This window comes from Orcinus orca, chromosome 7, assembly GCF_937001465.1.
Source record: "Orcinus orca chromosome 7, mOrcOrc1.1, whole genome shotgun sequence".
In the NCBI taxonomy this organism is placed as follows: domain Eukaryota; kingdom Metazoa; phylum Chordata; class Mammalia; order Artiodactyla; family Delphinidae; genus Orcinus; species Orcinus orca.
The window spans coordinates 76,762,262-76,777,391 of NC_064565.1; the positions used below are offsets into that span (position 1 = coordinate 76,762,262).

At 38.7% G+C, this 15,130-nt stretch overlaps 2 protein-coding genes across 7 annotated transcripts in view; both read left to right on the forward strand.

The window, feature by feature from the left end:
• Window positions 1–15,130, forward strand: part of PMS1 (PMS1 homolog 1, mismatch repair system component) — a 596,068-nt gene that overhangs the window by 488,416 nt on the left and 92,522 nt on the right. The gene's annotated exons all lie outside the window — the stretch shown is intronic.
• INPP1 (inositol polyphosphate-1-phosphatase) overlaps window positions 1–15,130 on the forward strand; it is a 34,904-nt gene that overhangs the window by 15,858 nt on the left and 3,916 nt on the right. For 4 of the 6 annotated variants that reach the window (XM_049712154.1, XM_004276939.3, XM_033400293.2 and 1 more), the window contains exons 2-4: window positions 8,385–8,652; window positions 11,220–11,280; window positions 13,939–14,139. In XM_049712154.1, coding sequence (XP_049568111.1) covers window positions 8,449–8,652; window positions 11,220–11,280; window positions 13,939–14,139 — 466 coding nt within the window. In that variant the 5' untranslated portion in view covers window positions 8,385–8,448. Of the gene's footprint in view, window positions 1–5,669; window positions 5,690–8,384; window positions 8,653–11,219; window positions 11,281–13,922; window positions 14,140–15,130 lie in introns of those variants that run through there. The other 2 variants (XM_033400295.2, XM_033400296.2) reach the window with 2 other exon arrangements.

The following is a 15,130-nucleotide window of genomic DNA, read 5'->3' on the forward strand; positions in this document are numbered from 1 at the left end:
AGTGTGTTGGAGAGCTGGGATAGAGATTTGTCCTGCCTCCGTTCTCCTATGGTCCAGGTACCCAAGGTGGAGGGTCAGGCATGGCTCCTGGAGGAGCCAACTCTCTCTCCACACACACACCCTTTAAAAAACTTTCTATCTAAATAGAAATACATACAGAAAAGTATGCAAGTCCTAAGGGTGTAGCTTGATGAATGTACACAAAGTCAACCCACCCATGTAACCATCACCCAGATCTAGAACATTCCCAGTGCCTAAAAGCCCCATCATTTACCCATCAATAATCCCTCCTTCTCCAAGGGTAACCACCACTGCAACTTCTAACACCATAAGTTAGTTTTGCCTTTTTTTGAACTTCAACTAAATTAAATTGCTCCACGTATATTTTTTGTGTCTGACTTCTTTCACTCAACAGTATGTTTTTGTGAGATGCATCCGCGTTGCTGCCTATAGCAATAATTCATTAATTCTCACTGCTGTATAGTATTTTCTTTTGCAAGTATGCCACAGTTTATTTCATTTTAGTGTTGACGGTCACTCGGGTTATTTCTAGTGTGAGGTTACTGCAACAAATTATGCTGATCATAAATATTCTTGTACATGTCTTTTAATGTATATGTGCAGGAATTTCTGTTGAGTACAAGTCTATAAGAGAAATTACTAGGTCATAGGTTATGCTTATATTCAACAAATTATAAACAATTTTCCAACAGGGTTGTACCAATTTCATTCACACCAGCAGTATGAGTCTCATTGCTCTACATCCTCATCAAACCTTGACATTTTCAATCTTTACTTTTAGCTATTCGGTTGGACATGCAGTGATACCCTGTTGCAACTTTTAAGTTGCATTTTCCTGATTATTAACAAGTTACACTATCTTTCCATATATTTATTGGCCATTTGAACATCTTCTTTTATGAAGTATCTGTTCAAGTTTCTTGCCCTTGAACTGATTCTGAGAAGGTGAGTAGACATTAGGCATAAGGCAGGAGGAAGGGCATGTCAGCCAGAGGGAACAGCATGTGCAAATTAATGATCTGCCCAGAGCATGGGAGTACATGGACAGATGGTGGGAAATCAGCCACTAAAATGCTAAACTTAATCAGAGACTATGAAGTGATGACAGCAACATCGCAGAGATCGAAGTGAAACAGCACTAAAGAAGTACAGGCAGTCCCATGCTGTACTGCTTAGTGGATTCTGAGAAATGTGTGATGATCAAATATCTGAAAGTTGAGCAAAGCTCATACACTGGAAGGACAATTCAGTTTCCAATGACCTAAAAGGTAGTGTTTGTAAATGCCTGTTAATGCTTGTGGTACAGTTTTCCTTCTGGCCTAGGTAACCAAGTGGGTAGATGAGTGTCTCCTATGGATGTCAGGGGAGGCTATTGTTAGCAAGTTGCACTTTAGCCATCGTTGGTTACTCCAGTTGAGCCCATTACATACTTTGTGTGGGCCCACTTCTGTTCCCCATCCTTTCTGGCAGCTTCCATTCTTTAAACTACTCCCTAAAGCAGCCCTAACCTGGAAGGGGAAGAGGAACAAGGTCTCTGTTTCCCCCACAATAGCAATGTGAGCTAATTTAGAGCCTTGGCCAGCCCTGCAGCATGTGCCCACCTAGGGAGAGTCCTGGCCAGCTGCACCCCTTTGAGAGAGGTCACCAAAAACACTTCTTGTAAAGCACCCAGGTATTTCATGGAAGTTGGACCCCAACAGCAATAGCAGTCAGGCAGGGCCACCACACAGTAATTTCAAATTGCCAGTCTTCAGAGGATGAGTGACAGACTGAATTCAGTTTATGAATTGTGAGGATGGTGTGGAGTCATTGTCTAATGGGCAAAATTGTGGGCTCTGTAAAAGTAGTAGGTTATCTGCAGGAAGAAATGAATGTCAACAGAAATGCTTTGACCTACTTGCCTATTCATTAGTGAGCAGGTCTGTTTTGTTGAGGGCCCTTATCTATGTTGTCACATTTCTGTCACCGTGAGCAACACAAGGGCATGGCCAGGTTCTGGTACAAGCAGGCTCATCACACAAAAACAGACACCCTTGGCTCTAGAATCTCCACAAATTTCCCGACAAAATATCCCCCTTGACGGAATAGTGACCCTCCTGAGCCATCTGTAGATGGTCTACCATGAAGCCAGAGTAGTCTTCAGCCTCTGGGAGCCAAAGTTTCCACCCAGACACCCAGAAACTGAAGCAATCAGATCTGGCCTGCATAAAGGAACTTTTTTCTGGGTCATTCAAAGAATTACAAGTAGTTTCCAGGCTTTTAGATTTAATGGAGTAGTAAATTTTCAGAAAAGATTTCAGTGACCCCTATAAAGTTGCCAACTTCTTATTTTTCAAGTAAGGACTGTGATTGTGGGTTCTGTGAAGTTGTATTTAATAGTCATAGCTGTCATTTGTCATCTACTATACGCAAGGCTCTGTGCTTGGTACTTTTCCAGAAATACCTCTTTTGATCTTCACAATGTCCCTGCAAGATTTGTATTATCTTCATATTACAGATGAAGAGAGAGGCTCAGAGAGGGTAGGTAAATTACCAGATGCCACACAGCTAGTTGATGGCAGAGCCCTGGTTTTCAACCCAGGTCTATCTGATTCCGAAGCCTATGTCTTTCCCATTTTACTGTTTATCACGTCTGAAATATGTGTATATTATTCAGATATGATTTTTAATATCTGGTGTTCTGATGAGATGATAAGATGGTCAGAAATTAAAATTGAGTTTTGTCTTTGTAGAGAGATTTGGGCTTCCAGGAAAAGTCTTAAAAGCTGTTTTTTTTTTCTAATTGGCTTACTTCAGTTTACTCAGTGTTTCTCTAATAGATGTGAAAATTCCCTAAAAGCTAAAGAGACTGTTTCTATCTGACACTGTGACACGATCTTATGTAAACATGTAGATATACATTTGGTCTGAGATGGTGAGGAATGTAACATCTTTAAACCTGTTCTGCTCAAATGTGACTTGAAATGGGTTGTCACAAAATAAGGCTTATAAGAGTATTTCAATGTTCACTGATCATTAATGATTTGGCTGTTAAAGTGAGTAGCTCTGAGTGGGAAAGATTGTCTTACAGAATTAAACTTATTGACCACATAAACAGGAAAGAGAACCCTACCCCAGTTCCCTGTTTGGCCAGAAAAAAAGAAGACAAAGGAATAGATTGGGTTGGCATTTGCTAAGATTAGCAAGGTCTCTTTGGGCTAAATTGTATTCTCTCTCAATTTGTACGTTGAAGCCCTAACTCTCCAGTACCTCATAATGTGACTGTATTTGGAGATAGGGCCTTTAACTTAACTCAGTTCAAGGTTAAGTGAGGTCATATGGGTGGGCCCTAATCCAATCTGAATGGAGTCTTTATAAAAGAGGGATAGACTCCCACGGATGCTCGTCCACAGAGGAAAGTCTGTCTGCAAGCCAAGGAGAAACCAGCCCTGCTGACACCTTGGTCTTGGACTTCCAGTCTGCAGAACTGTGAGAAAATAAATTTGTTGTTTAAGCCACCCAGACTGTGGCACTTAGTTATGGCAGCCCTAGCAAACAAATACAAGAGGAATTAGGTATTCGGCATGAGCTGACCCCCTCCCCGCCCCTCATGCCAAGACAGCCAGTCAAGAGAGATATCAGTAGAACATAGATGAGCTTTTATTATCCAGCAAAGATGGTTTACACTGAGACTGAAGATCAGCTAGGGGAAAGGTTTTCCTGAGAGCAGAAGAAAAGTGAGTATCAAATAGTGATTTTTTAATAATCAAACTACTGACAGCTATCAGGGAGGTGTGTGTGTTTCTCTCCTTTTTGCTATATAATATACCTTATAATAATAATATTCTTGTGATTATTTGTCCAGTGATTGCTCATTTCTTCCCTTAGTTAACAGCTAACAATTTATGAAAGGATTTTATTGGCTAGAGCACTGGCTAACAGTGTGCTCTAGTCAATAAAACTGGGTTTCTGCTGTTTCACCTGGGCTTGAATCTTGTCCCAGCCACTTCCTAGCTGTGTGATTTTGGGCAAATTATTTACCCTCCTGTGCCTCAGTTTCTTTATCAGTAAAATAGAGGTAATAGTACCTTCTCCGTAGGGTTGTGTGAGAATTAAACGAATTAACATATGTAAAAACATATGTAAATTGCTTGGAAGGATGCCTGCCATATAGTAAGTACCTAATAAATGTTAGCGATTATTATTTTAACTTGGGCTTTTTCTCTGCATATGAATAACTGTTAGCACATGGTTTCACCAAGATATCTGGCCACCAGGTGCCAGCCCCCCTGAAATTACCAGCATAGTATTAAAGATGAATGAACAGCCTAAAGAACAGTAGCTATTAAATCTCAGTGTTTAGCATCATCTAGGAGGCTGACAAAACTACAGATTCCTGGACCCTGTCCCCAGCAATTCGGATTCACTAAGTTGGGATGGAGCCCCAGAAATCTGTCTTTTTAATAGGCGCCTTAGGTAATTCTAACACGCGGTTGCCAGAATACCTATTAAATACTAATCCAAAGGAATTTCTTCTATATTCAAAGCAATTAAATTATGGTAAATGTCATAACTTACTAATCATGAATCTATAATAATTTTCATTTAAAGTATTTGAAATGTTTAAATAAAGCCAACTTAGATCAATAACGCATATATACATTTTTTTAAATTTTTATTTATTTATATTTATTTATTATTATTTTTGGCTGTGTTGGATCTTCACTGCTGTGCACAGCTTTCTCTAGTTGCAGCGAGCGTGGGCTTCTCATTGCTGTGGCTTCTCTCGTTGCGGAGCACGGGCTCTAGAGCACACGGGCTTCAGTAGATGTGGCGCATGGGCTCTAGAGTGCAGGCTCAGTAGTTGTGGCTCACAGGCTTAGTTGCTCCCCCACATGTGGGATCGTCCCGGACCAGGGCTCGAACCCGTGTCCCCTGCATTGGCAGGCGGATTCTTAACCACTGTGCCACCAGGGAAGCCCAATAACGCATATATAAACTTGCTTTTAAAAATCATCTGAATGATAATTTCCATGAGTGTTAATACAAGCTATTAATAAACTCGAAGAAATTCTGTATTGGATGTAGCCCTCAGTTTCTCTCAAGTTGAGTCCTTCAAAGTGAGGGCAAATTGTCCATTATGCCCTTGAGTGTTGTGGCCTGGCTGAGTGAATTGAATTGAGGACAGATGGAGAAAGATACGGAAGCAGCTTACAGAGAGAAGCACAGAGGACCGTGGCTCATTCATTTGGAGGAAATAGTCCATTCAGCCAGAAAGTAGCAGGCTAGCTATGCAAATTAGTTAGAAAGTCTTGCATGTACATGTTGATAGCTGTGAGAGATTTTTTTTTAGGGGGTTAGGACCCTGGAGCTAAAGAAGTTCTGGGTTCTATAGGATGGCTGGAGAAAGCCTAGTCCTAAACTGAAACTGCGTGTTCAACCTGGAGCTTGACAAGACACCGTAGTGTTTTCTAGGTTCAGAATAAAAGGTGATTAAGGTTGAGTGCTGGGATAACTTTGGAACTGAAAAATCTGATTTACTGTGTTATGATGAATTCTTAAAATCTGTGCACCTGTTAATTACAGGACTAAAGTTTAGAGCTGCTGTTTTTTCCCCCATTGGTCAAGTTGCTGTGCTCAGGTGAAGTGAGAATGGTCATTATTGAGGAACTAAAGGTCAGGTTCAAAGGTGAGAAACTCCAGATCTCTGGGCAGCTGTATAGAAACTTATCAGGACTAAGTTGGTGAGTTTTCCGTGTGAGAAGGGTGGTGGTGGTGCCTGGAGATTGTAGCCTGTGTGAGTAACTCACCTGAGTGTTCTGAGGGCGTCATAGGGAGAGATTCTTGGTTATCCAATGGTGTGGTGGTATGGTGTTTCTTTTACCAAAAAAAAAAAAAAAAATTGACTTTAACAAAGTTGAGTAAAATAGACAATACTGGTATTGTTAATTTAGAAAGTTTTCAAACTGGACTCCTTAAAATCTTCATGGTGCTTTTAAGATAAAAAGCTGCTTAGGTACGGTTAGTTCATTGATTCTTTTTCCTTTACTTACAATAACCTCATAACATGTACCAAGATATCAAAATAATCAAAGTTATTGAATTTATACACTTGGAGCTTCTGTATTCTACTGATATGTATGTATCCATGTGTGTATACATTATATATAACTTATAATTTAGAGCATGCAGATACCATAAATTGTTTCTAAGTCAAAGTGCCTCAGCTGTATTAATATAACCGTTTTTCTTAATGTTGAGGTTTAAGTCAACCAAAGTGAATTTTTTTAACATATTATTCAATCCTTGGGGGGAAAAGGCATTTAGGTAGGCAGGTGTTTTTGTTTAATTTTTAACTCTATCATCTCTACTACCTGATATTTGTGTTGTCACTACAGTACCACTTTGGACAGTTATCTCCAGGAATTGGAATTCTTGTCCTTCGTGCTTAATTGTTCCAAGATATTTTAAAATATAATTTCTTATTAGAAAAGCAGTATATATTTATTGTAGAATATTTGAAAATTATAGAAAAGCATAATGAAAAAAATCCTCCACAATTCTAGTACCTAGTGATAATTACCATTAAACGTCTGTTTATCATTAAAACATCACCTACTAGCCTTTCAAACTCTCTCTATATAAACAGAGTGCATGTGTGTATAAACACAAATTAGGAACATACTATGATACTATATATACATTTAATATTATAACATTAACATATCCCTATTAAATATTCTTCTAAAATATTATTTTAAGAACTACATTGTAGTCTATCTTACATTGCACCAATGTTTAAGATTATTTTTAACTTTTTGCTGCTGTCAATAATACTAATCCTTCTGTGGAAATATTTTAACACAACTGTGACTTAACACAAAATAGGGCCAGACTGGAGTTACTGGCTAAAGGTAATAACATTTCTAAGGATCTTGATACATTTTTCTCAAATTGCCCTGTGGAAACCCACTTGTTTGCACGCCCATTAGCAGAGTATCAGCACCTGTTTCACCACATCTGCAAGAATGAAAATTAACTTTAAAACCAGTTTTGTCCATCTAATAGTGGAGTAGGATGTTTCATTGTTTTTATTCACTTTCCTTTTATTACTATTGAGGTTGGACATATTTTCTTAGGGTGGTTGACCCATAATCTTAAGAAAATAGCATATATTTTTTAAAGCAGACCCGATTAAGACAAAACGGCTATGACAATTCACAATTAACTCCTTTGCATTGACATCTTCATTGTTGTACTAATTCTCAGCCTCCTAGAGTCCATTAAAGGAACTTCTTTTTTTATTTCATTTTATTTTATTTTATAGATCTATTTATTTATTTATTTATTTATTTATTACATCTTTATTGGAGTATAATTGCTTTACAATGGTGTGTTAGTTTCTGCTTTATAACAAAGTGAATCAGTTATACATATACATATGTTCCCATAAAGAGCATGAGCTTCTGTGTGAGCCCTGCCAGTTAGTCTTGTGTAACCCTAAACAAGTTGCTTAACTTCTCTGAGCTTCAGTTTCCTTGACTGTAAAGCAGGGCTGATAATCCTCACAATAATTCTCACAATACTGAGATAGGAATTATTAAAGCCTTCAGTAAAATGCAGCTACTATTGAAACTGAGAAATGTTTCTCTCCTAATTACCTGATAGGTATGTCAAGGTGTGGTAGCATGCCTCTTAGAAGCCAGAACTTTTCAAGTCCCAACAAGTTGCATGTTTGAATTCACTTTATTATTTAAACTTGCTAGAAGAGCAGCGCAGCTAGTGGGACATTTTTAATAGAAAAAAAAAAAAGGTGATTGGGGTTGGGAGATCACCTGGATTGCTAGCCCAGTGTGACCCCAGAGTCCTGCAGGACACAAACATGCTTGCTGGTGTGCTTGGTACTTTAGAAAGTTGCCCCCAAACTGATGGGATAAACGGGCTTTCACTTCTTCCTTCTTCCTTTGGGGGAAAGGGTGAAAGAAAGAGCACTACTTTAATAATGTTGTTGCTAAGCTTGTGTGCTCATTCGAAGGTCATTATGTGAACTTGGCTTTTCCTTTAATTTAACATTGTGCTCGTGTATCCACCTGCCTATTGGTCTAGGGTTTTGTAAATATAATGTAGATTCTCATTCAAATTCTTTCACTGAGAATTCAGTTCTTTGCATAATGGATTTGAGACTATAACTCTTTTGATCTTTAAAAATAAGTTTCAATTTTTAGATGATATCTAGTCTTCCACCTGGAGGATGCGACTGTGATCTATAGTAGCTGTTCAGCCATGCTGACCAGTTGACTGCCAGATTGGTTGTTAGCAGTGCCGAGGCACCCTGACATCACTCTCTGAACTGCTTTCTCTTTCACATTCTTGTACTTTTCCAGCTGACGGCCCGGAGGGTGGGTGCCGATTCCACCAGACGCTGCAACTGAAAAGCCAGGTTCAGAAATGTCAGGTATCCTCCGGGAGCTGCTCTGTGTCTCTGAGAAAGCTGCCAACATTGCCCGGGCGTGCAGGCAACAGGAAGCCCTCTTCCAGCTGCTGATAGAAGAAAAGAAAGAGGGAGAAAAGAACAAGAAGTTTGCAGTTGATTTCAAGACCCTGGCTGATGTACTGGTACAGGAAGTTATAAAACAGAATATGGAGAACAAGGTAAGAAGGTCCCAGCCAATGTAATTGCAAAATATTTGCCCCTGTGGTTTTTTCCCCTCTATAGAATAGCATCCTTTCTCCTCGCCACCCCTACCCCCATTATTAACACCTTGGATTCTAATAAACAACTTGGGTTTTTCCCCTTGTTTTGACTACAATATTACCAAAATGTGTGCTGCAGAAAAAAATTTTAAATACAGAAAAATAAGAATCCTCTTAATCCTACCACTAGAGAAAACCACAGCTGTTTTGCTAAATATTGTTAGAATATTTTCCTTCTGTGTGTGTACACGGCACACACAATTTATTTCAAAAGAAATGAGAACATACTGTTTTATAATTTTTTTTTAACTTGATATATTAAGTCCCACCTTTTGACATAATCACTTATCTAATGGTTGCCTCAGTTATAGGCTCATAGAGTCCTGGAGACTTAAAGTCTCCCTTTATTTGAGTAGGAAAACATTGTTTATAACTAACAATGATTGTAATTCTAGGTCTTTTAAGCTGACTGGGGAAAAGAAATTATATTCATAAGTAGCAATAACAAACAATAACATTAGCAGACACTTATAAATGCTTACTATGAGCCAGGTACTGTTCTAAGGGCTTTAAATATATTAATTTAATCATAACAATTTTATGAGGTAAGAACAATTATTTCATTGTAATGGATGAGAAAAGGGAGACACAGAGAGGTTAAATAACTTGCCTAAGGTTGCACAGCAAGTGAATGGCAGGGCTGGTTTTTGAACCCAGGCTGACCGAGTCTGTGCTCTTTGCAATACTATATTGCCTTTTATATGGTAATCTAATAATTTCTTTTCTTTTAGGTTTGAGAGGATACAATTTTATGTCAGAAAGCCCTACAAAATATTATAATCGTTTCTATGAAATTCTCAAAATATTAGGAATCATTTAGAATCATTTAAGTGAATTCTTGACCACAGGCAGGAAGAGAGAATAAATGACCCCTTGAAATATCTACAAACTGTACTTTTTCATGTCCTATAATATCTGGCTCCAATAAACTAAAAGGAAGCAAATTTGTTTTTGTTACTGATCAAGAGCTGGGTGGAAGGGATGGTTGAGCAACTGGATTAGAAATGTATCAACGTTAAGTTCTGTGGGCTAATATTTGCCCCAGAGCATTATAACAAGTTCAGGCAGTTGTTCATTCATGAAGTATGTGCCAGGACTTATGAACACATAAATGATATTCACTTTTGGCTTGTATAAAATAGTTTCATGACTCTCCTATACTGTAGCCTCAGAAAGGGTTTCTAGGCAGGTTGTGGGAGACTGGAGCTTCAGCCCTGGATGAATTGATGAATCGGCTCAGTGCCAGCCCGTGTTGATTTGCATTGTTCTTTTTTTTTTTAATTTAATTTAATTTATTTATTTTTGGCCGCGTTGGGTCTTCGTTGCTGTGCACGGGCTTTTCTCTAGTTGCGGTGAGCGGGGGCTACTCTTCATTGCAGTGCGTGGGCTTCTCGTTGCAGTGGCTTCTCTTGTTGCAGAGCACGGGCTCTAGGCTCGCAGGCTTCAGTAGTTGTGGCACGTGGGCTCTAGAGCGCAGGCTCAGTAGTTGTGGCACATGGGCTTCGTTGCTCCAAGGCATGTGGGATCTTCCCAGACCAGGGCTCGAACCCATGTCCCCTGCACTGGCAGGCAGATTCTTAACCACTGCGCCACCAGGGAAGTCCCGACTTGCATTGTTCTTTAAAAGAGTTAAAAATAACAAGTAGTTGTGGGCATTATTAAAGCTACTGGCCATCTGTGAATAACTGAGCTCAAATATTTGAAGCATTTCCTTGCTTTTATTGCTTGAGAACCATACTCATATCATAATTCAGCACATATTTTGAAAGAAATTATCTTTACTGCAGAGAAAATCAGAAGCAAAATGTGTCTGAAAGCTTCCTGGTCATACAGAGATGAGAGAAAATTACTATTTAGCTTTTTTTTTTTTAATTCTATATTGGCACATAAATTGTTGGCAAATAAAATATTTCCCCTTTTTTGCTATATCACCTTCCTAGCCTGATGGCTAATGATACCTCCAACAGGTACAGAAAACACACCTGAAAATGAAAACAAAATCAAATGTTATCCTCTGATACCTTCTATCCAGTCTCAAGTAATCATCTCAGGTACTTGGTCAATAACATTAACTTGTATAAGCTACTTAGGTCCTGTTTAGGAGCAACAGTTAAAACATCTCCTTTGTAAACATTCTAGCTCTATGGCCCTTAACTAGAAGGATGAAGTTTCTAGAAGTACTTCTGCAGACTCAACAGAACATAAGGAAACCAGACTTCTACCATGATTTGGACTTTCTAAAGGGGCAAAGGAGCAGGAAAATATTAGAAAACTAAGTACTGAACCAAGCTGACTTCACTTTTCATACTTGTTATACTTGGATTGATTTCTGGAATTGTAAATTTCAGATCTAATTGTGCTATTTAATTTGAAGTATAAAATGAAAATCTGTTCAGAATTGAACATAAATGTGGGATTTTTTTTTTCTTTATTGTTGTATTTTTGTCATACTCTGAATCATTCAGTTTCCAGGCTTGGGGAAAAAAATTTTTGGAGAAGAATCCAATGAGTTTACAAATGATTTGGGTAAGTATAAATGTCTTAATGTATTTTTATAACTTAATTATCATATGGTATTTTTATTTTCAACTTACATCATGAAGTAAATGGATGTTTGGAGGCCTTTCACGTAAATACATATTTGAATGTTAAGCTTCATTCAATACTTCAGAATATCATGCCATTTACGATAGGGAGATGTGGCATTTTAGGATTATTTAGCAAGTTCACATGTATTATTCTAGATATAAATCTGTAGCATTTGAATAACGTATGATTTAACCTTTGGGAAAGTTGCCTGGCCCTTTGGGAATCTGATGGAAGTTATAGATGCCCCCAGAAAGATGCACATCTATACAGTTTTGCAGGCAATTTCAAGTACAAGTAAACCCATTTGTGGACCTCCTAGGGAGTCCATAGACCTTGGCTGAGAATGTAGAGGAGGCCCTGTCCCTGAAATCACCTCATGGCTTCTCTGGTCTCAGAACCTCTGTAAAGGGAGTTGGACAACCAAAAAGGTTCCTTTTACCACCAAGTTTTAACTCTTATTTAATTAGTTTCCTGTGGACCAAATTCTCGTTTGATGGACCACCAGTTCCCTTGTGATAGAGAGGAAAATATCAAAATCGCTGATCCTTTTTAGAGAAACAAACTTTTTAGTTGTCTGGGTTTTTGTTTGTTTAATGGTAGAAGATTAAAATAGTGAACTTTAAACACTGATCATGTGACAAAGAGTTAAACATCTAGAGGCATGTTTACAAAGAAAACTAATTTCTGGATTAACTCTGGAGAAAAATTTGTCTTCTTCATGGGCAGTGTATTAAAATGCACTTAATTCTATGACACTCAGTAAGAAGAAAGAAAAATCTCATTTAAACTTAAGATTAAAAAACCCACCTGTACAGGAATAAAGACGCAGTTGTAGAGAATGGACTTGAGGACATGGAGAGGGGGAAGGGTAAGCTGGGATGAAGTGAGAGAGTAGCATTGACATATATACACTACCAAATGTAAAATAGATAGCTAGTGGGAAGCAGCCGCATAGCACAGGGAGATCAGCTCGGTGCTTTGTGACCACCTAGAGGGGTGGGATAGGGAGGGTGGGAGGGAGGCTTAAGAGGGAGGTGATATGGGGATATATGTATACACATAGCTGATTCACTTTGTTATACAGCAGAAATTAACACACCATTGTAAAGCAATTATACTCCAATAAGGATGTTAAAAAAAAACACCTGTGACTAACCAGTAAGAAATCCTACACTTAAAATCCTGTTTGACTACTTCATAAACAGTTATTTTAATATTTCATTTATGTATCTAGAATTATAGGGGCAAAAAGGCATTCCACGTACATTTTCCTTAGAACTGAAGGAGAGAATGGGTTTAACAGAGAACCATGGTGAAGGGGAGGGGCTGGTGGATGAGGTGAGGTGAGACAGTGGAAGTTCAAAGGAAGGAGTTTGGATTTTCCTCTAAGCATGATCGGTATTCAGTGGCAAATTTTAAGCAAAGGAGAAATGTGATATGATTTGCTCCCTTGAATGATCCCATGACTCTTACTGAGTCTAGTGTAGGTGCTCAGCAAGTGGCCGTGATTAGCATTATTATTCCCCAACTTTAACAGTCTCATTTAATTGAATTGAACTACATGTAATTGACTGTTTCTTGCTGTTTCAGAATCATCATTGTAATAGACTCACACTGTGCTTCCCAAACTCTAAGGATCACATGAATCACCTGGGGATCTTGTTAGAACTCAGTAGGTCCGGGATGGGGATTGCAGTTCTGAATTTCTAGCAAGTTCTCAGGTGATGCAAATGCTGCTGTTCTTGGAATGGCTAGGTTAGCTAGGAGTATTTGTCTGTATACCACAAAATCTCCAAAGTGCCATGTTTTCTTAATTTTTAAAAAATTTATAGTCTGCATTGCTGTGACTTTCTGTTGCGATTAACTTGCCTGTTTTTGCCAGCTTCTTTTCTTACTTTTGCGGGGGCTGGAAACCAGATTAGGCAAGGGTCTAAGAAGTGTCTTTGAAGTGATGGTAAAGCACCTGGACTCGGTAACTTGGGATTTCAGTTGCAGAAACAGCTTTGCTTACATGCTGATTTCCAGTGGTTTCACAGAGAGCTAGTCTATGTATGTCATTTAGAGTCCTACAGCTTTACCACATTTAAAGATTAATGTACTTCATCTTATGTTACTTTACTGAGCATAAACAATTTAGGGAGGTAGAAGCCCTTCTTTGTACTGATAAGAACTCCATTCTTTTCAATAACATATTCAAATGTGAATAGGGTGACCCACAGTATATTAAAAGGCAAAAAATATAAAAGATTGGTTATCAGGGACTCAGGGTTCTTAACTGGTCCATGAGCTCCCTTAAACTAGATACAAAAAACTGTGTGCACGTGCCCATGTGGACATTTTTCTGGAGAGTGGGTCCTTTGACCCCTGGAATTCATTCCTCACTGTTAGGTGCATGACTGACCACTGAGCAGCTATGACTTTATGAAGGCCACTGGGTGATTCTGGCAATCAGCCAGGTTAGGAAACACTGGTATGGCTATATTTCCCTCACCTAGTCTGAGGTGCCCTCACAGCTTTCGTTTCTTCCCACCCCTCTGTTGTTCTTTCTCCCCTGAAACTTGAGATGTAATGGTCTTTAGTTTGTCTTTACTCTAGGGGAAAAGATTATCATGAGACTGTGTCCAACAGAGGAAGAAACAGTAGATCTTCTCAACAAAGTCCTTAATGGTAACAAGTTGGCATCTGAAGCGTTAGCCAAGGTTGTACATCAGGACGTTGTCTTTAGTGACCCAGCTCTGGATGCGATAGAGATCAACATTCCACAGGACACTTTGGGAGTTTGGGTGGATCCTATAGGTAAGTAGAGAGAGTGTTTGCTTTTGTTTATTTGCTTTCATTAATAATCCCTTTTTTTTTTTTTTGGTGGGGGGTTAGAAAAATAAAAATTGAGGGTATGGTTTAACTCTCCTAGGAGTTTTATTTTAAAAGTTTTGAATTTTTAAAATGATAAATGACTTTCGTGGCCTGGGATCAATCCCTGGTCAGGGAACTGAGATCCCACAAGCCGTGCGGTGCAGCCAGAAAAAAAGAAACGAAGAGCTGAGGTGTGTGTTATATACATATATCTATCACATGTATCTATAACATATGTGTGTGTGTACACACATACCCACACACACACAGGCACATATACAAAGCTGAATTAACTCATTTTTGAAAGACCTCAGGGGCCAGACTGCTAAATATGAGAGAAGAATGAAGTGATAGCAGCTATAACTAACTGAGCACACGTGCCATTTTGAGAACATTCAGCACCGGCAGATTATTGCCATCTGGGAATGCTGTCCAGCTCATCAAATTTTTTTAAAAAAAATCAAAATCCAGGTTTTTATGTGCGATCTCACAATTTAACCACTGGCTCCTAATTCAGTTAAACAAGCAAACAATCAAAACCACTATACAGGCCAAGCAAAACACAGCTGAATGTGACTCTTAGCAGTCGGTTTGTGAGTCCTGTGTAAACCTCACCATGAATTTTGTGGTCATGATTATGGTAGAACCATAACGTATAGCTCATTGTTTAGAAAGTGTAGGCCTCTCTCAATGATGCTATTAATATAATGCCCTAGGTATTAATCTTCGGAAGTCCCCCTTTTTCCCCTAACCTTCCTGGCATATTCTACCCAGTACAACTGTGACCAATCACGCTGAACAGGCAAACTCCCCCCACCCTCCCCATCCTACAAGCGCATTAATAATGATAGAAATGCCTTCAGTCATCAGAGAATTAGAGCATATTCAGCCTATGGATTGTATATGCAAACTAAGAATGTTTTCCAGAATCTTT